The sequence below is a fragment of the Trachurus trachurus genome (genome assembly GCF_905171665.1).
Source record: "Trachurus trachurus genome assembly, chromosome: 13".
In the NCBI taxonomy this organism is placed as follows: domain Eukaryota; kingdom Metazoa; phylum Chordata; class Actinopteri; order Carangiformes; family Carangidae; genus Trachurus; species Trachurus trachurus.
In genome coordinates this window covers 30163437-30186894 of record NC_139892.1, presented here as the reverse complement: position 1 = coordinate 30186894, position 23458 = coordinate 30163437, and the positions used below count along the sequence as shown (strand labels likewise).

Here is a 23458-nt window from a genome sequence, read left to right as displayed (position 1 = left end):
TTCAAAACTAATGAAGGCTGCTGGCGCTGGCTGCCTGCAGTTTAACCTCATTGGAGAAACCACGGAGGCTCATGATGTGGGGTGAAAACAAAGCAGCTGAGTGACATATGATCTGAACATATGGCATTCATTTACTATAGCTTTGTCATATCACTCTTTGCATGTTTCTCTGAAATGAAATCACCCCTCTGAAAAATAGCATGAGCATGTAATCATGGCTTCAGTGTGCGACAAATGTGTTCTAGGACAAGACGTCTGCTCTCTAAACCAAGAGCTGGTTATAAAGGATGAGAGATGAGCGCATGTGCTACCTGGTCTAACTAATGTGAAAACCACTGCTGACGTGCTGCAATTCTACACCTCGGTAGCGAGGTGAAACTTTGTCAGTATGTGTTCTACCTTCTCAGCGCGTGACTGATGATGAACAACTCTATTATTGTAATCATCTCAATTCACACCAAGACACCTCCCCCCTTTGTCAGATAATTAAGCTTAGTCACGGTTGACAACACAAATGATGTGTGCGAGTCGTTCTCTGAACACCACGTATCTAAATAACGTTGTTTAATTTGAGCATAAAGAACTTGTAGTGTGCAAGATCAGTCAGATTACACATTGTCTCATCAGTGTAGTTCACTACAATTGTTAAGACATACAGCAGGAATAAAATAAATATAAGTACAGTGCAGTGTAAGTTAATACAGCCAGACAGAGTGAAGAGCAAGTCTCATTGTTCAGTTCAGGTAGGAAAGACTTGTGTTAAAAATATATTTAGTAGTTTTTCTTTTTAAGTCAGTTGTTGTTCTTCATTCCCACCAGGTGTCCATTCGCCGTACGCGTACTCTCTGCTTATAGTGGTATTCTTTCAAGTGCTTTTTCAAAGCATTTGGAATGGGAAGCATGTTAATGCCATCATAGGTGGTGCAGCTGCTTATGACCGCTCGACAGATGTGCTGCAGGCTGAAAGGCTGTGTGCGGTGGATAGGGTTGGAGAGCAGCGGCTCGAAGAACATGCAGGAGTTGGGGTCCTTGTAGTGCTCCAGCAATCCTGTAACTGTGGAGGCATGGAAGACACTGGGGTCGTGCACGTCAAAGCTAAAATTGTGATTCCACTGTTCAATTCTGGCATGTAGTGAGCGGCCGTAGCGGCGGAAGCTGACGGAGAAGAGGTAGTCTTCCTGGGCAGAGTCGCGCAGGAGAAAGGTGCCTTCAGGCTTTCCCTCCAGCAGCGTTTCTGCCTCGTAGCGGTCCATGACCCCCCAGTAACATGGGAGGTTGGTAATCTGCAGCAGATCTGGAACTAGACAGTGAATGTAATCAATTTGGGTGTGAATGCGGTAGCCATCCTGAGATTTCTGATGCTCAGTCTGAGGAAGTATGGCTCTAGGGGGCATGTTGGTCGCTGTAACCTCTGGGTCGACCACAGGGTCCGAGATAGTATCAGTGGCATGGACAGAGGCTGACGTTGAGGCTGTGGCTGTGGCTGTGGCTGTGGCTGTAGCTGAGGCTGTGGCTGTGGCTGTGGCTGAGGCTGTGGCTGTGACTGAGGCTGAGGTTGAGGCGGTAGCTGAGGCGGAGGCAGAGGCAGAGGCCGAGGCGACCACCTCATCCAGAGTGTCCAAACAGCTCTGTAGCAGTAGCTGGTGCTGCTGCTGTCTTTGGAGGAGAAGCTGCTGCTGCTGCTGAGCGGAGGCTCTGTCAGCTCCAGCTAACTCATTCATACCATGGGCCAGCTTAGGGCCATGCTTGTAGAGAGGGTTAATTTGGGCTGTCACCTCAAATGTGTGGATTTCTGCATTGGGTGGTGGCTCAACACCTTGTTCGATGCTAATGCGCCTGCGCTCTCGCAACCTGTCATCTACATCCTCCACCACAGTGGCCATGGCTGAAGTCGGGGCACTGCACACGACTGCAGAATCCATAACGGGAGGCTGGGTGATGGGGGCCGTGTGCTGCTTTATGAGATACCACTTCTGAGCCAGCTCTGATCCCACGGGGAAAGGGCAGTCATCCAACATCAGCTCACTGAGATGGATCTTCCGCCTTGAGGAGACGCAGGCGGTTGATGATGAAAGAGCCTGTGGAGGTGGTACTGGTGCAGCAGCACTGTGCGTCTTTATCGGGAAACACTGCCCCATCGCATCTTGGATTTTTTGCCGGAGGGTGCGACTGCTGCTTGACCCTCTGCCGTCACCGTCGCTTGGTGCGGGTAACTCGCTGACAGAGTTGGCTGTTCCCAGCCCCGGCCTGGCTGTTGCTCGTTCTTGTCCTAATAAAGACGCAGCAACTTCCAAACCCTGCCATCTCCAACTATCCCTCAGAGGAGAAGAGGAAGATTGGTCCCTGGTTTCTAGGTCACTTAACAGCTCACCATACTCAAAGCCGTCACTGACAGGCCGCTCAGCAGCTGGTTCGTGGCAGGCCAGGCCTTTTTTCTTCCCCTTTCCACCTTTTCGTCCAGCGCCTGTATCTCGTCTTTCCTCTGACCGGCTCTGCCTCACTTTGGGACGGGCCCCCCTCTCTCGATCTTTCCCTCGGTTCCCCGATTCCTTCTGTAGAGACATGATGGATTACGTGGTGGGATGGCAACAGTTGTGCCACTCCGGGGAGTTGCCAGGAGATAACTTGTTATTGCAGTCAGATATTAGCAGGAAGTCTCCCATCCACATCCCTTATCTGAAATGTTATTATCATTGTCCATGCATTGTGGCCAGAAAGACTGTAGAGAACCTGCAACAAAAAAAAGAGACAGTTCTGCTTAAACACTGCAATTTACCTTTTTGAAATAACTCAAATAACATATGGTCTTATCCTGACTAATAGTTGCAAGCTATCTGTTTATCATTACTCCACACATCAAAAAGGCATGTGCCATATTACAGCTCTGCTTAAGATCCTGCCTTCACTATACTGTACATTACATTAGGGACATTAGGTGGATTAGGTGGACAGCACGAGTCCACCTTCCGGTTTGACTCATCACACCAGTGTTGGATCTGTGAGCTACAGCTCCAGGTGAAAACTGTCCACAAAGCTGCCTCTGTCCTGCCAGCATTAGTTTACCTTAGCTTTTAGCACAGCTGTTATTTGAGTTCAGCCTTTACTCGTGTTAAAAACAGTATATTACACTCATAATCAAAAACACAAAACTGACGAGCTGTCGGGAGCAGGTTAACGACAGTCACGGTTGGTCTGTGCTCTGATTTCCTACGATTCAACGTGTCTTTAAACGTAAAGTTGCATTAGTGCCACAGTTTTATACATCAAATCACTACGATGACAAGCTCCAAAGCCAGAGAGCAGTTGGTTAGCTCGTTTCTATAGGTCGACTCGAGCTTTGGGGCGTGATTAAAGTATTTAACACAACACAACTATTTGAAACAGTTGTTGTGCTGCTAACAACAACAACCTCTCCTGGCTTGAAACAGATCACGGGCTCGGGGAAGAGGACAGTGCTCTCACAAATCACATTACCTGGAGAAAGTAGACGGACAATTAAAAATAGAAACATCTCAACTTTTTTTCCTGTAATAGTTGGAGCTAGCTGGCGTTAAACACGAGAGGGATGTCATATTTTTCGGGCAAATCGGCGACGAAAATCATCGTTTTACAGTCAAACAACCGAAGCGACAACATTAAGGTTAGCTTTCCGAGCTAGCGTCGTTAGCAGAGCAGCTGTTTATGGCCGGCAGGCTGAGTTAGCAAGGCGGCTAGCCGTTTGCTCACTTTGGCACTTTTCCCCGTGGGAATAAGGGGTTTAATTGTACTTACGCCCACTTATGTCTAGCTTTCCCGACAATGACATCAACTGTGAACATACCTTAGCAGTTGTTAAGGAGTTCCCCGACCGAGGAGCCTGTGTTTCCTCTTTGAAGGAACTAATGACGGGAACAACAAGGCGGCTAGCTCACATTAGCTTGACAAATGAACAGCTGAGAGACCGAGCAACCCGGATGTAAAAAGTAATTGGGAGTAATTTCTTCGATAACGTCGGGACTTAACGACACCTGTAACATTTAAATGACAGAAGAAAACGAAACGACAGCTGTTAAAAAGGCGTGTCTAATGTGTAACGAGGTTGAGTAGAAACAAACACAGACCACAGGTGAAGTTGCAAAAGAACTGAACCTCTTTATTTGGACTGTCAGTGATCCGACGGGATGCTGCACTTCAGACCATTCACACGTATGAGTGGACAGTAAAAAAGTAGAGTGTAAGCATGGGATGCAAAAGGTTCATAAAATATTAGAAAATGTCAAGGGGGAGTCATCAGAATTAAATAGAAATTGTACAAGACAAATATATGCAATGTAGCCTACAGCCGGCTGCATGAATTCAATAATTAAACCTGGAACCTGGCAGGGACATTAACATGATCTCAGAACCACTTGGTTGAAGTCTCCATATGACACAGGCTCTGTACCTCCTAGTAGATGCTTGGTATGTTAAAAAAAGAAAAAAAGAAAAAGTACAACAGGCTGAACTTATGAAGTGCATTTCCCAACTCGTTTCATGCATCACTGGAATGTAAACATGGAGTAAACATATTCCTTGGCCTGCTTTTAGTGTTCAGTTTACTCATAATCACATCATTTGTGGCTCAGATAAGCATTGTCATCCTCTGCTGCATCTTCATTATGCAGACACTCGCAGAAATCTGCTGCATTGTACCTCTGTGTCTATTTGCAGTAATGTGTAGGCTGTCCGAAGCTACAGAGGATATGAAAAGGACAATCTGAGCCATTTGTAACATAACACAATGGATATACAGTATAGTGAATAGCTAAAAATAAGATCTTAAAGTTGTCAGCATTGCTAACTCACTGAAGTCCTTTGCGGGCATGAGTGTGATGCTTTTTTAGTAAGTCAGATCTATCCAAGAGCCTGCTCTGAAGAAATCCATGACTACAATACTACTCAAGACCATCAAATCAACTTTTTGAGGATACTGGAGCTGTGCATTTCAGGCACCACATGAACGATTTATCAGAACATGACAGCTAACAGTTCAATCACAAGGTCAGGAAAGCTATTCTCTCTCATCACTGCATGACCAGAAAAGCAGGCGTAACATGCCTCATACAGTTATCTCTTTAAAAAAAAAAAAACTACTATGACTCATATGGAGCCGTGGGTTAAAGGGGTAGAAGGCTTCTGTTTTCAGGCTCTACCCAGCCAGCTCATGTGCGAGAAGGCTTCAGTTCTTTAATGTGTTACACAGTGAGACAATGGAGTATTCATGACATCACATAACATGAATTGGGCATTATCCCAGAGAGATGTAAACAGTGACATTTAGGCGATATAAACATACAACATTAGTTGCAAGATTTCTGCTCTCTAGCTGTTGGTGACGCTGGGCACCATCAACCACCATGTCCCCTATCTACAACAGTGCTGTATTAGTGTGGCAAAACATGCGATTATAGAAAATAAGCATAAGTTATCAATATCAAGGGAGAGTAAAAAATACAATTGGAAAAGATATCTGTAAATAACCATCTTTACTAGACAGACCTCCTATGGCTCTGCTTAAATAAAATGGAAATGGTTATCCCTGCCTTATGATGCAACCAAAAGTTAAGACCATATTACACATACATGCACCTCCGCTCTGCCACATTCAAAGACAGAGGCTGTATAAGACTGTTTTTGAGTCAACACTGATACCACATGATAATGTCGGGGTTCTGAGACTGAAACACATTGAGACACAAACAGAAAATATGGACATAGTCAAGCACCTTGAAAAGTATGATTCATCAAATCGTCACGTTGGCCGTTTGAGGAAGAGGGCACTGTGAGGGTGAAGGCGCTGTGCTCCGGAGCATTTTATTACAAGATCAAGCTTCATTTTCCAGAGCCAATCAAAAGGGGGCCAGAGGGTTGAAACGGGTTTCATTTAGTTTTCTCACCCAGCATTAGTGTAAATTGAAAACACTCTACCCTCCTCGCTTTTATCAATGCAGTATCAAATCAGCTCTTGCACAGTAGCAACCACACCAGCCCTTATTCACCCCTCTGGGGATTCCTCGGCGCAAAATGAGATTCATCATCATTTGTAGTAGGGCATAAAATAACAGAGACAAATTGCAGCTGGCATAAATTCTTCAAACTGCTGTTCTTTTTACAAAAGTATACCATTCTGTTGCATTTCACTACAAATATCCTTCTCAAATTAACAATCGTACAACCCTTCTCTTTGGCTTTGTAGAAGTTTAGAGGAGGACAGTCACTTCTACTTTAACTACGTGTTCAGGGAATACAACCAAGACAACAGGTTCGTCTACAGTTGAATCACAAGCATTTTCTCGATCCTTTTGGTCCTCCCTTTCTTGCCTATGCAACAAAAAAACAGCGACTCTTGAGAGGATAAAAAGAACCAAGGAAAGGAGTCTAAGTTTCAACCAACACAAGCTCTCACTAGCACTGGTAATAGAACAATTAGGGTTGCTAGGAAGTGTATCGGTGCATGTATTCTCAACACCCGTCTACAAGTGGAAATCTTTTATCGAACGTATCCTTGGGCCAATTGCAGTTTAGTGCCTAATATCAGAGATCAATAAAAGTGCCTGACTTTTGACTGGCAATTTTCTGATTCTACACATTGCGTGGTACAGGGGCTGTGGCTGTCACTGTGTTCTGGATAGAAAGCCTTGCTCCATGGCAGGAGGGGGAAAGAAGAGTAACTCATAGGGCAGAGCCCCTTTAAGACAGCACCAATCCACCATTTTTCTCTCAGACCACGGCAAACTGAGCGCCTGCCTATCATGTCACAGTCCTGCAGGTGACATGAAGCAGTTTGCACAGTTAACCTTTTTTTTCTCTGTCCTGCAATATAATAATCATCTGTATTCCATTTTTAATAAACTTAGTTGTATATAATAAAGTACAAAAATATTAGAGAACATATACACAGTTTTTTGTCATTTTGTAGTGACTGCTTTGCCTGGTTTTCTGAAGCATACGTATATCTTTGTGCTGGGTGATGAGGAACTGAACAGGCCTCAACTGAAGTGTGTTTTTCCTTTTCTTCTGCTCATATTGTTGATGTCCGGTCTGTTCCATCTGTGGAGGAGATTGGAAAGAAATATGTCTCAAGACATTTATAATAATCAAATGTATGGCACCATTCACTTCTCATCCTTAAAAGGGTTGTTCACTGCTGCAGAGTGCTACGACTTTTCCTCTTTTCCCATGGGCACAAAAAGTTATTGATGCCCTCTTATGTGGCTATTAATCTTTATATTCATTGCATACCTTTCATCCTTTTTTATGGTATGCCTGCCATGAACTTAGCACATCCAATATTTATTAGCTACATTTCTGGATAAGTAACATCTCCTTCAACAAGCTTGGAAAATACACCTTGCAGCTGAAGGAAGCTATAAACAATATCCTGAAAATACCTTTCTCTTTTGTTTTGCATTTGTTCATCTTCCATGGCTGTGTATGTATTCAAATATTTGATATCATGTAATTTCCTTTGCAACAGCGAATTAAATAAAGAGTGAAAAGTTTTTCATATTTTCAATTAATCCAGAAAATAAAATACTCCAGGCTAAACTTAAATTAAGGGTCAAAAGTTGCAACACACCTACATTTCCCCACTGTTATTAAATAAACATTATTCACAGTTGACTGATTTTTGTGAAATTCTAGCAAATAATTAGACAATCTGAGACTTTAAAAACAAGAAACTCTATTTTCTAAACTAAATTCAGTCTAACTTTTGCAGCAGCTGAACACAGTTACAATGTTATACATTCCAATTAATGTGTGGTACTTTGTAGTTTGCTTTGCTTTTCACTTCATTCATGACCAAGTTAATGAGGTTGAAGTCTGGAGACTGTGCTGCTCTTCCATCATGTGCAGCCAGCATCTCTTTCTTTTCTTCCTGTTCTGGGTCATTATCTCACTGTAGGATGGATCCCTGACCAACAAGTCTGTCTTCCTTGGTAACTGATAGCATTACACAGTGCTGCTTGCTGCAATACAGTCTTGTCCTAACAATGCAGAAGAGTGTGCTGTAACACGGTTTGTTCCAACACTGCATTTTTGCAGCCAGTGGGTTTGTAAAGTCATCTACAGAAGTTGGGATACCTGTAGGAAATGTTTGCATTAACTGTCAAAGCTTCACTTCCTTTCATTGCTGCAGGAAAACTGATTTAACCCGTTCCTTATGGTGCGTACAACTCAGAAGTCAGAAAAAAACGAGCTCCGAGTTGTCAAAAATGAATTGAACGGCGTGGAACTCGGAAATTACAGGTCAGAAACTTGGGTATCATTTAGTGTTGTCACGATACCAACATTTTGGTACCGGTATCGGTACCAACATGTTTTTCGATACTTTTCGATACTTTTCGGTACTTTTCCACATAAAAAGAGAACACAAAAAATGTCATTATTGGCTTTATTTTAATAGAAAAATTTTGGACCATAAAACAGGAAATCAGTAAACAGTTACTGCTGCTGCAGGATTAACATTCCATCTATATTAATCGGAACTCTTCCTAAATAAAAAAATGTCTGTTTAAAAATGAACATCAACTTGTTTTCTTTGCATTATTTGAGGTCTGAAAACACTGCATCTTTTTTTGTTATTTTGACCAGTTGTAATTTTTGGGAGAAATTGTTATCAGTAGTTTATAGAATGAAACACAAATGTTCATGTTACTCAAACATACACCTATTGTTTCCCATATGTAGACCAAATTGATTCTGTTCCCCCCACCCCCATCAACGCAATATCGTTCCGTTAATTCATCTCTGCGTAGCGCTGCTTCGCCGTGCTCACTCACTCACAGAGACAGAGAGAGAGAGAGAGAGACAGAGAGAGCATGCAGCCAGTGGTGATCCGCGGTAAAAACAAAACTTATTAACGAGGCTGTGGCGGCCGTCTCTCTCTCGCGCGCGGCGCACACTCACAGACACAAACACAGGCACATGGACAGGTGGCGCTGTAACGGTAATGATAAAAAGCACCTTGCTTCGTTTGTGACTCGCTCTCTCGCTCCTCGCGGCTCAAATTACAATGCGGCGACTTCACGCGGCGACGTCACCGCTGCCGGCGGCGCAGAATGAAAGTACCGGTCCCATCTAAGCGCAGTATGGTACCGTTTTAAATGCGTTAGTACCCCGGTACCAATCTAGTACCGGTATACCGTGCAACCCTAGTATCATTTCAGAGCTAGATGGTTAGAAATGAAAAAAAAATAAGTTCTTTGTTGAGGTTTTAATGCATATTTTTTGTGTATTATTGCAGTATATGAAATACGTTTATATTAAGCTGTGATTGTTGTATTGTAATGGTTATCTAGGGCGTTATATGTGCACTCATCTGCGGCATCTCCTCTCCTCTTCATTTGCCTCCAGAATAAACATAATTTGCTGCTGCATATATTTTCCGTATGGGTATCCATGTTTTTTCTCTTCCGAGTTCCTGCAGCGTGAACGCAATGATGTCGGAAGTCGGAAATTTCCGAGTTGGAAATTCCGACTTCGGAGTTGTTTTGAACGCAGCATTAATCCCTGAAAAAGCCTGTTTTCTATGACATTCTCATGATTTGAACTCAACTTTTTTCTTTTTTTAGAGCTTACCTTTATATCATTCAAAGACTTTCAATACAGAGCGGAAATTAGGGTGTTCTTAAAACTTTCGTCCAGTTGTGCACTTTCAGACTGTACACACAAGACATCAATAACCTTATCTGTCTCTGCGGAAGGAAAGAAAATTGTTTAAATTCCCCAAATTCCATCTAACTCGCAGAAAGTTCATGTAACAGAGATACCTGACTATTGCAGTCTGAGAATACTGAGGAAAACCGACGGAGCTACTGAGCCTTAAGATTGTTTGATGGGATGATGCAAATCCTGTCATTCAAGAACACCATACAGTAAGATGCACACAGGACTGTCGGCGCCTTTCTCTCTCCAAGGAGAACCCAAATGTGACTTGACTAATGATATTGTGCAAGTCAGATGTTATTAAATGTTAATGCACAAATATGAAATGTGAATTAGACAAGTCAACAGGCTTTTTCATCTGTTTACGTAGGGCATGTGTGTGTGAACAAATTAATATGTACAGCTTTCCCAAATGACACAGTCTGCTCATGAAATCCTCTCTCTCATTGCCTGGATTTGATATACAATGAATGAGGTGTTGAGGAGTTGGCAGTTTTGAGAGGTCAACCAGTCAGTGGCCTATTTAACACTGGGCTACTAAGGACACTTACCCCCTAAGGCATGCTCTGTCATACTGAGGCACAGTGACTCCAGCGTGGGGTTGATCTCCAGGTCAGCACCTGGAACTTGGCATTCTGAGGGAAGGAGTAAAAAAAATCAGTCCATCAGTCCAAATGAAGATTAAGGTTAAAATGATTGAAAATGACCAGAAAATGTATCTTCTGTATTTACAGAAGCAAATGTGTATATTGCTTTAAAAACATCCACGGAGATTTCATTCGCCAATTTCTCTTGGAAAAGAACAGTTTCCATCATCAAGACACCATTGTAATTCCTCTGGTTTGAAGGAAACATGCTCAGTTTATGTGCCAAAGAATCACCATCATCATGGTAATGTGAAGATCAGATCATTTGTTGGCTTCAAAATAGGAACAAGGTGACTGATACTGTATGCACTATAGCTGTGCTGCAAGTAAAACAAAATTAACATGATGAATCTTTTACTAGAAAGAAAGAAAGAAAGAAAGAAAGAAAGAAGGAAAGAAAGAAAGAAAGAAAGAAAGAAAGAAAGAAAGAAAGAAAGAAAGAAAGAAAGAAAGAAAGAAAGAAAGAAAGAAGGATGTGGTAGGATGCTCATCCAACCATTGGCATATTTCACTGTGTGCAGATAACTGTAATCCAATTAACTGGATGTGAAAACACCATTGAATGTTAAGTCATCATTCAACTCTGTTGCTAATGTCTGATAGAGTTTGCAGTTAGTTTCATTTCTGGCTTTGACCATAGCTTTGCAGACACAGTATTACAATACAGCTTAGCATCATAACAATGAGCTCATTTTAGTTCTGTTTACCTTCATTTTGAGTGAAATGACTGAGTGGTTGGGGTTAGTGTGAAGCAAGTTCACCCTTTTCAGCATTTCTATTGCTTCAAATATGTTATAACCAGAAAAATAATAATCAAAACTACAAAAAAATAATCTCAAGGAAATTTTAAATCGAAAGCAACTGGACTTGGTTATTTGTCTTTCCTAGTCTTTCCTAGACAAATAACCAAGTCGATTTAAAGGTCCATTTAAAATTTCCTTGAGCTGGAATGACCTGGACTAATGAGAATATTCACAGGCTTACAAAAAAATAGTTAAGTCTGCCACTCAGAGACAAATGTAATTCTAAAGGTAATTTTAAAGAAATATATTCAGATGTCAGATGACAATGCTATGGTAACAGTTTGCAGAACCACACACACCAGTACATCTATAAGATGCCATTGTACCATGTCCATGTATTAATCACAATTCTTCTGCTGCACCTGAGTGCTAGAGACGGACTCAGCCATAACTACTGCTAAAATATGCAAACCATTTAACTATGAACAACCTGTCCTGATAATCACCTGATAATCACATTGGTTAAATTACTAATGTACTAATCCCCAGACCAAAATCATCATTTCAATCATACCAAAAAATAAATAAAAGTTGAGAGTTGAGGTTTGTCAGAACATATAAAAGGTTGAGGCAATTCAGAGGTGGAGAACAAGATTGCTTCTGCAATCCTCTCCCCTAGTTCTATAGTCAAGTCATATCTTACATTTCACTTGTTTACAAATCAAAATGTGACCACTCAAGACACACTCGAGCTGTATTCTGATGTCAAGACATGAACTGCAATCTGTCTCAAGTGGATGCAGATATGATAGAGTATGTGTGAGCCTCAAAGTGAAACCACAGTACACAAGGCCAGTAATGATGAGTGATGGATAGACTTCTTTAAACTGAATACTTTGGAGTACCCAGCAGATGACACAGTGAAGATGCCTTTGTCTCTTTATTGAGGAACCCATCTTTTACTACTGAACTACCTACGAGTGTAGAAAGGTGTTACAGGCAAGACATTGGATCACAGTTTTTTTCCCTCAGTATCCCATTGGTGATACTATTTGCACAAAGTCATGACCTCATGTATAAATATTTAAGACAAACCTTTGATCTCCATGGTCTTGTGAGGGGTTTTGTAACAATTATATTATTTTGGGGGATTTCTATAAAATAATTGTTAAAACAACAGTATGAAATAGATACGTCCTGTTTAGACATCAAATTTAGAACAATGTGGAGCCGGTTGGGTAAAATCATGATTTTCTGGCTTTCACACATGATTCTGTTTTGAAAAACAATTCTGTTAAAACATGACAAATATACTACAGATGAATTTGCAATGCTCCTGTGTAGCGTCTGGCACATTAGACAAGGTGACTGAAAGGTTAAGTATATTGTTGGAGGTGACTGACTGTTTACTGCGACATGCCGCTAAGCTTTCTTGTTATTTTGTCCTTGGCACAGAGGGAGAGCAGCTCTCTAGTTTGGCATCTGATCAAATGGCTATTTTTCCCCATAACTTATGGAGCTTATGTTGCTCGTTGAACTCACTATCACATTCAAATCTGCCACATCCAGACAAACTCTATTTGATGCACCATTTCAAATTTAGCTTGAGGAGAATAATTTCACTTTAAAAAATAAAAGGCATCTTGATGAGAAACATGCAGGAAATGCTTGTGTGGAAAATGTAAACAGGAGATTAAAGGAGGCAAGGCATTAAGTCAAAGAATAAAGTGCATCAAAAATGTAAACAAGGAGAGAAATAGAGCATGGGTGAGAGAGCATACACCCTCTGTTAATTAAGAGTCAAAGAGGCTTGACCTCACACAATACCTTGCTGCTGGAACATGAGCATGGTTTGCGGGGAAGTGTGGACAGGGAGTGAGTGGGTCCGCTGTACAGAGCTGCGACTCTGACTGGGCATGCTGTTGCTGCCCCCGGGGTTGGCAAACCACAAGTTCTATAGGAGACAACACAAGTTCTCATTACATAAGGGTCAAGATCATGAAGCAACAACTCCTTGCTTATAAGAAAGAATCAATTTGTGTAAACATATGATGCCTAACCCCTTGCACTGCCTTGAGTGCACTAATTAAACTCCCAAGAGCTCTTGTTTTTTCTTTTGCAAATGTTTACTGAGGTGTGTTGTGACTCACTGAGCATGCCAATATGTGGGCAATGACCTTCTGATATAGTGAAAAAGAGAATTTGAAGCAAGAGACATGAAGTCAGACTCAATTATTATAAATAACTTTCTTTAAAACTTCGGTCAGATTTCAGTGCAAAACGAAAAGGACTGGCCTAACTGATAAATATGATCTATTTTCTCAGCAATGAAAGTAAAATTTCATGTTGCAAACTACTACCAAAATGCCCATCCAATGACAAGAGTACTAACTTGTCTCCCCTGGCCTGCCAGCACAGGATTTGTGAGTGTGTGGCGTGGAGATGCTCCTCCGATCCCACCAGGACTTAGAAGACTTATGCGTCCAGCTGGGAGTCCGCGAGGCGTCATCTGGAACTGTCTTTGCCCTCGTCGCGCCACACCTCCACTCACAGAGCCTGCTGTGGGGAGGGAGTTAGACCCATACGTCCAGCTGGAGGGAAAAAGAAAGCCAAAAGGGAACATTCATCAGACATTAGTGTTAGTCTGTTAAACTGCACTGAATCTGTTTCATATGGAATGGCATTCTTTATTCAAATGTGGAAGAGAAAGTGAAAGAGAAAACGGGATTGGACGAGATGACGTTCATTTGTTGTGACATCTCCCCTGCTAAAAGGGAGATCAAAGGTAAAGGAGGGCCGGCAGAGTCTCACCCTTTCTGTCGGTACACTGGCATGTCCAGCATAGCTTTCCGGGGGAACAGGCGGAGCAGTTTGAGAACCTGCTGCTTCCAGGAGACCAGCCTTTTCTTGTGAGTTTCTGTGAAAGCCTGACAGGGAGAGACAGCAGAGGAAAAAAGGCATCAGCTTTTCAAAGAGCATTTAGTGGGGTTTCAGGGGATGCTTTTGAAATGTGTGATTTTCAAAGGAAAACGCAGATTTAATTCTTAATATCAAGAAACAATACCATGTCAAAACCAAACATATGAGTGCATTGTGTCATAGGCTATCTGCATTTAGCCTCCTCTCAGTCGGTTTCTGCCTCGTGTCTGTTTGCTTCTCTCTCTGTGCTCACATACAGTGATACAGTACTTTAATGCAAGCTAATTCCTAAAGAAGCTGTTCTCATTTACTTGTTTGTCTGTTTCTGTTGTCTGCCAACGGCTGTGCTCAATTTTCAGTCATATTAACACGGAAAATGATCATTCAAAGAAATCACACTAACTGCAATGCTGTCAGCATAGCGGGGTGTGTCTGCGGTGACCTTGCACAGCCGAGGGGCAGTACTGGAGAGACTCTGGTGAGGGTTGCTAAATGTGTTGGGGTTTGGTGCTTATTTTGAAAAAAGGGTTTGAAAATCACAAAGCTGGCAACACTGCTTTCTCTTCTTCTTTAGCGTTTCACAGCAGTCATTATCCATTCTTTTGCACTAATACAACGTAATGGTTTCACTATCCATTTCAATCTTGTAATTAGTTCAGTTGCGTTCCAAAATCCAGACACACATTTTCTCCCCTCCATCACGTCCCTGAGCTCAAGCACATCTTCAATACTTCTAGCTCTATAGCTCTGTTCTCATCATCCTTCTCTGCTCTTTGTTTCCTGTGTGAAGTCAGGATGGCAGCCCTGCTGGTTGGCACCAAATCATTTTTGAAAGAATAGCAAACAACTAGTACTGAGGAAACTATGACAGCCCACTGCACTAAGATGTATACTTTACACGGTCATGCAGCATTTGGGTGATAAATGCTATAACTCCATCACTCCTTCAGTCATGGACATTTGCATTTATGGCACTAAAGCTACAGATAACTACAAGCTTGTTATTAACAGTTCATATGCATTTGTCTATATTATGTTGTTATGGCGCTGCAAAAATATTAACAACACTAGTGTATACAAATGACTTGTATGCATTCGGCAAATTAAGAAAAAATGACATTTCTCACCTCATGTGTCAGACACTTTTCAATGAGTTGAAGGTAACAGCTGATATTCTCCTCATCAGGCCTGGACACAAGCAGCTGGGTGCACACTGGGGGAAAAAAAGTATGTATGTATTTTGTGTTGAATACTAACATGCATTTTGTGTGTGTTATGCAACAATCAATGCAATATAAGAGGAATAAAAGAAAAGAAAACATGATCTTCTTACCTTTGCCCATGACACGGGTGAACTGTCCAGCAATATCGCCGTCTGAGATGGGTGTGGCCGAGGAGTCTCCGTCGCAGGGAGGAGGGTTGTGAGACTGGAAGCCCTCTGAGCTTGGATCTTTATCTGCTCCTGTTTTTGTAGCGTCTGACGGGGAGGAGGTGGTGTCCAAGGTGGGCTGTGCTGTACTGACTGGGTTGTAGGCCTTAATGGGTGTGATGATGATCTGCTGCAGCTCCTGAAGGGCGTTACGAAGGTTTCCCCCCTCCAAAATATCCTAACAAGAGACAATATCATGAGTCACATGCTGTGTAAGATATTCGGAGAGGATACTAATTAGCAAATCTGGATTTAAGCTTTAAGAAGAAACATTTTCTTCCTTAAAATTATTTAGAGGAAGGAACTGCATCCCCAACATCTCTGCTCCATGTCTGTTTCTGTGCCAATGGTAGAATGCGATTTTCTCGATGCAAATGTGTCATTTGATCATCAACAAATACATACTCAAGAAAATGTTTCGCAGTGCGACTGAGAAATCATCAGGAGAAAACACTGTTGCCATTTTCTAAGTACAAGAAGAACATCATCATCCCATTTAAATTACCTTTTCTAAAGACTTGAGCACACTCTGCCTCTCTCGCAGTTTCTGGATACTCAAGGCAATCTTGTGCCGTGCTCCTTTAGTGACATTCTAAAAAGGAGAGAGGAAATAACAAGATGGCATGAGACGCAGGCAACTCATTTCTTCTGGGAACACTGGGCAATTTATACAGTTACTAAATAACAAAGCTAATCACCATCTGTTTCATTAAAGCCAAGGGGCAAAGGCAAAATCACGCCATTTGTATGTGTTACTGGCTTGATATAACTGTAGGGTGCTGTGCTTAATTTCATGCCTCATTGAGAGGTGATGTATCATCAGGTTTGAGGACAGTAATGTTCACCATTGATAGGGAGGGTGGAATAACCAAAGCCCTGCCCCAGTGTGTGTAAAGGGGAGGCTTTAAAACCTGCGACTCCAGGTGCTGCTCTGTGAGAATCATCATCTCCTCATAGGTCATCTGGGAGAAAAGCGATGCATATTTATGAAGGCGGAGGCTTTTCAACCATGCAGGAACATCTAGAACAAACAAACACCAAGTCATGTTATATTTTGGATTATGTCACCACAGCTGTTGGCTGTGCACGGCTTTTACCAGAGCCAAAATGCCATGAGTGCCTTTGGCTTGGATAGGTATTGAACTCTGACCTTTCATGCCACTGCCATCCTCCTGGAAAGTGTTGCGAGCGGAGCCCTGTTCTTCCGTCTGCTCACTGCCGGAGGAGGCGACGCTGCTCTGAGGTGAAAGCGGTGCATGGTCTGTTGGAATGAAGTTCGGTCGGCCACCTGCATCATCCTGGCTCACCCACTCGGAGCCACAAGCCTGGGGACTGGAAGGAATAACGGACATGGACTTCTTCAGAGGGCTTGGCTGCATCTGCCCACCCAGACCTGGAAAGGAGAACAATCCATACGTAAGGAAACACACATATTGCGCTCTTTGCAATGTTATTAACACTCTAGGAGCTTAGCTGAACACTGTGCTTGTATAATATGGGTGTTATGTCCACACTGATCTCATATCACCAGCCTATTTCCTCTCTCTCGGCATGTTCACACCAGGTGTGAGGCAAATTTTTCGCACGATAAGATTACATACAAAGTCAATGTACAGACGCGAATGGACGTGAATTTGTGTTGACGGCGCGAATGGCGCGGCGCGAATGATGCAAATGGCGCAACGCGAATGAAGCGAACACGCAAAATTGGCCTGTTCGCTTGAGTTCAATATTCGCGTGAATGCCGCAAGTAAAAACAAATATCCCAGCGGGCAAACTCGAGCGAGAAGAGCGAGGCGAATATTTTACTCGCACCCGGTGTGAACGCACTGTTAGTTTTCTCCACATTTGGAAAATAAAAGGTGAATGAGAAACATCACCTGTGTTATTGCTGTTGATGGGAGACGACATCCCGCCTGGGAATGGCATGTGTCCATTCTGGCCTGCAGGAGACGTGCTGGACGATGGAGACTTGTCATGCCAGGCAAGGCCAGGGTCCAGAGCCTCGGCAGAACTGGGCCATTCATCTGAGCCTTGGCGTGGGTGGTAGGGGCTGGATGGGGCCCTGGGTGCGTAGCCACTGGATAGGTGTTCCTCCAGGTGGTTTAGCCACATGGCCAGAGAAGTGCGGTCGTCCAGTGTAGTGGCAGGGTGGATGAGAGCGTAGGACAGCAGCTGTCTGCTTTCTTCCACAAACAGGCTACTCTCGATAGTGTGACTCAACACCTTCTGCAGCAGCTTCATATACTCGCATTTGGCCTCGCTGTTGCGTGGCTGCAGCAGCGGCAGGTGTGACAGCAGCAAGGACACCACTTTCTCCTTTGGCTCCTGATGCCACTGGCTGACAATTGCTAATCACAAAAGGAAAACAGAGAATTTCACCATTAATATTTTATTACTGATTTAATATATGCAATCTTCAACTGTAGGAAAAAATAGCACAAACAGTGTTTCATACAAAGAGATAACTGACAACACAGGACAAAAGGTAAATAATTAAAATTCTCAGCTACCTGCATTGTTGGCCTCAGCTTCAAGGATGTGGATCTCTGTGCAGTCTGCCAGCCAGTGTTCAAGGCAGATGTGTAGGAAGCGGGCCTGGGTGCGGGACACCCTCTTCAGGAGGGACAACAGTGCCACCGTCTGTTCACACTCGTTCCAGCCTTTGAACCAATCTGTGAGGATACCTACCTGGTCTCGGAACATCATGGCGTGTCTCCTCAGTAAGGAGAACGGGAATGTGTTTATGGGGAGGGGGCTACTGGAAAAAGTGCTCTCTCAAACACAGATAGGATCAGTCTCACCCCGCACAGCGGGGTCGTATTTGCACTAGTCCTGGGATCCCCTCAGACTGGACCGAGGGGCCCTCACATGGTTCAGGCACAGAAAGAACTGCAGACAGGGATGCCGTGTGGATCGTTGGGCACTTGTCTTATGAAGTGAGGCTGGAAGTGTGTCAGCTGTAGTTGGTAATGACACAAAGAGGAAAATCTTTTTAACACTCTTGCGTGTTCGGGATCACATCATCCACGCCCTATTAAATGAACAAACAGAAAAGACAGAAATCTTAGGTCCATATTCAAAAAATGTCTTCATAAAATCTTGACCAACTCAATACATACTTAATAAATGTCCTATTCAAATTTCTTAAGGTTTGCTCATTTTACCGCAACTCACTATGAGGCTAATTGAATTTTTAAATGTGAAGATGAGTATGTTGTCACATGAGTCTGTCCAGATTCAGAATTGGAGACTGCTCTCCCTGTTGTCCTGTGACAGTTCTGTTAACATAGGGGACATTGAGTTTTTGATTGAGAAAAACTGAATGGTCTATGGCAGACTGCTCACCGGTTCACGATCATCACAAAGGCACATGAACAGCACAATAACAAGGGTGGATGGTACACAAAGCCAGTAAAGGCAAACAAGCTGCTTCAAATAATTATGCTATACAAAAAATGGCCATGACGGGGAAGATAACATTAAACTAGAGTTTTACAGCATTAGCCTACTATGTTGATAGGAGAAGCACTGTGTGACAATTCCCCTTACTAATTCACAATGAAATAAGATATAAGAAATGTTAAAGGTAATGTAAAGATTATGAGGTAAGGCTTCTACTTAAAAATAATTTACTTAAACTTCTCCATTGCAGAGGTCACTTCCAATCTTCATCAGTCAGTCATAGACATTTGCATTTATAGCACTCAAGCAACTAAAGTCATAGTACAATGACAAAGGCACAAGTCATTCTTAAAACAAGTGCCAAACATGTCATACACAGAATAAGGGCCCAGGCCAGTAATACAGAGTAATGCTTAACACATAACACTAAAAACAGGTTGCAATCTAAACAACAGAGGCAGCCGTCGATGTATTTTTCAGCAGCTACTTATAATACACAGTTTATCTGCTGCACACTTGCATCATAGGTAACATGTCAAAACTACTTACTGCCAACACTGCAAATGGTAGCACCTGTAACATTAACAGCCTTACTTTTAATCAAAGGACAAACCCGAGAGTCTGACCAAGAGCTCCAGCCAACAAAATGATGTTGTGATTATCCCTGTGAGCTTTATTAACTTGAAATAGGGCAACATTACAGCCGGCAGCCTATCATTAGATAGCGGTTAGCCAGAGTTAGCTCGGTTGGCCTAGTCAGTGATGAAGGAGTCGGGATTTGTATTGTTTTTCGTTGACGCTGTTGCTGCCCCTTTTCTCCGCTTCGTACTCCAGTCTCAGCGGCACAAACAGGCGCGATAAAACGTGTTTTCAATCGACATCAGGCTATAGCTCGTTAACAGCATTATGAGAGTGGCCTTTAATAATACATGCATTCAAAAGGTTTGTTGTTTACCTTTGTCAGTTGTCACTGGTTAGCGAGCTAGGCTAACGTGCTAACGCATAGCTAGCTCGACGGTAGGGCAGGAGAGCTAACTGCTAGCGCTAGCGAGTTGTGCTAATAGATGCAATAACGTTAGCTTAGCTGAAAGAAGCGTAGGTTTCAGTCCCGTACGCGGTGTTCCTCACGGGTATATTCCTTTACAGCGACAGGCTCCTGCGGTTTCAAACATACCGTGTTAAAGAAATGTGCGTACAAAAATGTTTATTGCAATACAGAAAATAAAGAGTGTACGCCTAGAGAAATCTACTTCGATTTTGAGTTGACGTAAGACGTGGGCACGTCGTCATACGTCTGGACGCTACGTAATGTTGTGTCCCGCCCACAGTCTGGTAAATAACATAAAACGGTTCAGACCCAGACGGGTGAACAAGTCATATTATTTGTAAAATAAAACACATACACACATATTTGTCCACATATATATGCATATATGGGGAGAAACAAAAACGTTGATACCCAGAACAACTTGGAGACAGGCTAAATATAATATATATAATATAATATAATATAATATAATGTAATATAATATGCATGGGGGTTTTACATACATGTTTCAAAGGATTCAAACTATTAACTCTAAAATTTTGGGCAACATGCTTCACCACCTGAGCTACAGATCCATTTGGGAATAATTTACATGATTAACTGACAAAAATAATCAGCTTATCATTTCAGCACAAGACTAAACTATCAAATTGTGTGTTTTATACAGAAGGTCACCTGGACTCTATCAGTTGTTCCTGCAGGTGTTTGCTCTCAGCTGTGACTGGCAGAGGGCCAGACTAACCAGAGCTGCAACATGCCTAAAGTTTCCATCAGTTGAGAGCCGTATTACTACAGTATTTTCACCCTGTGGGACACATTGTTAGTTAATACAGTTTGAGTTACATAAGTATAGGCTACTGGTTTGGGACATATGGACAGGTGTGTCCTTGAGAAAGACAGAGCCTTACAACTGCCCCCAGTGTAATGTAAGGTAATCAAAATGGCACAAAGTGCAACAACAGGCAAGTAGCCTACAAGACACATGGTTACCTGAACTACATTTGACTCAACAGCAATGCAACAAATGTTTAACTGTGTTAGATACTTCTGGTGTTTATGTGCAATGTTTTTTTTTTAATATGTTTATACTTTGCTGTGGATTTGAGTATTTTGTCTGCCGCTGCAAGTTTCTATTTAATTTCCTCCGTGTGAGATTATGGGAAATGAAAGTAACTACCAACACAGAGAGAATCCAACAATAAATTGGCAGAGATACACAGCCTCTGATTGTGAAAACTGATATATTCAACCATCAGACAGTCTGGATCTATTCAAGATGAACATCCCCAGTCTCCTCTCCTGTCATACTGACATTGACAAGTTTGGTTTGTTTAGTTTTTCCTACATGTACTTTGCTATAAATGAAGGTCACACTGTTTCATACAACATGCAGCCGATCTTCATGTCAGCGTCATAAGGTGCCGTTGAAAAGAGGAAGCAGCACTGCTGTATGTTCTTTCTCTGTGTGTGTCCTCCCCTTTCCATCCTAAGGAGGATCTCTTGACAGTCTGTGAGTAGCTGTCTGTCTGTCGCAAACTATTTCAACAAAGCAGAGTCACCCGAAGACAGGAAGGCACAAAGGAATCCTCTGAGAATGGTATGTGAAACTGATGCAATTGTTTGAAACACTTGCGTTTCTGTGGAAATGTATTGGATTTTATGAACTGTCAGTGAAATGTATCTGTGCGTATATAGTTTTTACCTTACCGCTGCGACACAAGTTTGGCCGCCCCCCGCGCTCTTTCATACAGGAAACTACAATCTTGCTTGTTGCAGCACAAACATTTCCTGTCCTCAATATGTCAGAATACTGGTATAAATGTTTCATGCATCCATGTCAGGTGGATAGACCTGAACATCTGAGCAGATCAAGCAGATGTCTCACTCTCTTTCTTTGTTTCTATTTATGTCTTGTAGATCAATCCACTTAACTTTATCGCAAGCACAGAAACATCATGTCTTAATATTTCGTAGAATGACACTTGACTTCCTTTTGCAGTCAAGCTCTCTTGTTGTGTGCGAAGTGGATGACAGTCTGAGGGATAAGCTGAAAAAGTTTAGATTTCGAAAGGAGACCAACAATGCTGCCATACTGAGTAGGTATCACATTAAAATCCATAATAAAACATTGGTGCATCAATAAATACAAAATTGAACTGAAAGCCTAAAAACTCACTGTTGTGTCTTAGTGAAAATAGACATGGCGAAACAACTTGTCATTCTGGAGGAGGAGTATGAGGCAAGTCAAACTGTTGTAAAAATGTATCTTTGATCTGTGATTTCATTCAGAATTGAACGTTACTTAAATTCAGCTTTGTCTTTCAGGACATCTCTCTGGATGATCTGAGAGATGAACTTCCAGAGCGGCAGCCCAGATATCCTCCCTGATTGTCTTGTGAACACATGAAATTCTAAGTCTCACAAAGTAGCAAGTGATATTAGAAAATGCTGAATTCAATCTGTTCATATTTTGACTTCCTTGACAAAAGTGCACATTCATTGTCTACAGCTATAAGTATGTTCATGACGATGGCAGGGTGTCTTACCCTCTGTGTTTCATTTTCTCCAGCCCAGTGGGTAAGTAATAATGTTCTTCTTGAAAACTGAACTTTCTCCATAGACATACATATTCTTTTAAGAATAACTTGGATGTCAAACAATTAACTTTGTCATTTGTAGGATGTAAGCCAGAGCAACAGATGATGTATGCTGGCAGCAAGAATCGACTGGTCCAAGCTGCAGAGCTCACAAAGGTAATTATATTAACATTATATACGTATATATATATATATATATATATATATATATATATATATATATATATATATATATATATATATATATATATATATATATTTTTTTTTTTTTTAGTTTCTTCTCCATAATTTAATGCAATTTAAAAAATAAACCACCACCTCTTGTCAAGAACAGTTTTTATAGGTAAATGTGTCAAATAGTTGCAAAACATATTGCAATGTTGTCATTTCAAACATGTACATGAAAGGTTCCTTGATGAAAATCAACTTTAAACATCATGACTATAGGTTCTCAGATTATTCAGTCAAGAAAAACTAAATTGTGTGACTCTCTGCTCTATTCTGAGGTCTTCGAAACAAGAAACGCTGATGACTTGACAGAAGAATGGCTGAAGAAACAACTGTCATTTTTTCGCTGAATGAGCAGCTCTCACATTTCCTATCTATCTTTTTCTGTGTGGAAATTTAATTTTCAGTTGTGTGTGCTATTGCTATTAAATGATTTACTATATGCAGTTGTGTTTTTGTAAGTTTTGCATTGACACCATTTTCATATTGTATTGCCAATCGTAGTCTAAACTAAGCATCAGCTAAACAAATCAAACCTTTGACCACCGAGTTTCTTAGAAAATGCCACCTATGATTTATTATCAGTTTCAAAGCTGAAGCATAATGACATGTCCAAATCTGGGAAAACAAAGACATTTTTACATGATACTGTATTAAATATCTGACACGCAAAACCAGGGAAGTGGTGTACAAATATCTACTGGTCCTTCAGCTAAATCTAAAAACTGGACAGTAGAGTGACGCCCCCCCCCCCC

At 41.9% G+C, this 23458-nt stretch overlaps 3 protein-coding genes across 3 annotated transcripts; 1 reads left to right on the top strand and 2 right to left on the bottom strand.

The window, feature by feature from the left end:
- Positions 1-599: 599 nt before the first annotated feature.
- Positions 600-3942, bottom strand: socs9 (suppressor of cytokine signaling 9). The gene is made up of 2 exons (XM_083985420.1): positions 3821-3942; positions 600-2730 (listed from the first exon to the last, which is right to left on the bottom strand). Exon 2 carries the CDS (start codon positions 2562-2564, stop codon positions 807-809), a length of 1758 nt encoding a protein of 585 aa, XP_083841546.1. The 5' UTR covers positions 2565-2730; positions 3821-3942; the 3' UTR covers positions 600-806.
- A 184-nt stretch (positions 3943-4126) lies between these two features.
- samd4b (sterile alpha motif domain containing 4B) lies at positions 4127-20103 on the bottom strand. Its single transcript, XM_083985418.1, has 13 exons — positions 19786-20103; positions 17939-18459; positions 17306-17776; positions 16576-16818; positions 16337-16446; positions 15931-16017; positions 15330-15603; positions 15124-15209; positions 13889-14004; positions 13470-13668; positions 12905-13031; positions 10239-10322; positions 4127-7068 (listed from the first exon to the last, which is right to left on the bottom strand). Exons 2-13 carry the CDS (start codon positions 18132-18134, stop codon positions 7040-7042), a joined length of 2022 nt encoding a protein of 673 aa, XP_083841544.1. The 5' UTR covers positions 18135-18459; positions 19786-20103; the 3' UTR covers positions 4127-7039.
- A 1225-nt stretch (positions 20104-21328) lies between these two features.
- gmfg (glia maturation factor, gamma) lies at positions 21329-23435 on the top strand. The gene is made up of 7 exons (XM_083985425.1): positions 21329-21475; positions 21878-21974; positions 22068-22117; positions 22204-22255; positions 22375-22455; positions 22558-22631; positions 22982-23435. The coding sequence occupies exons 1-7, from the start codon at positions 21473-21475 to the stop codon at positions 23051-23053; spliced, it is 429 nt and encodes a 142-aa protein (XP_083841551.1). The 5' UTR covers positions 21329-21472; the 3' UTR covers positions 23054-23435.
- The last annotated feature ends 23 nt before the right edge of the window (positions 23436-23458 follow it).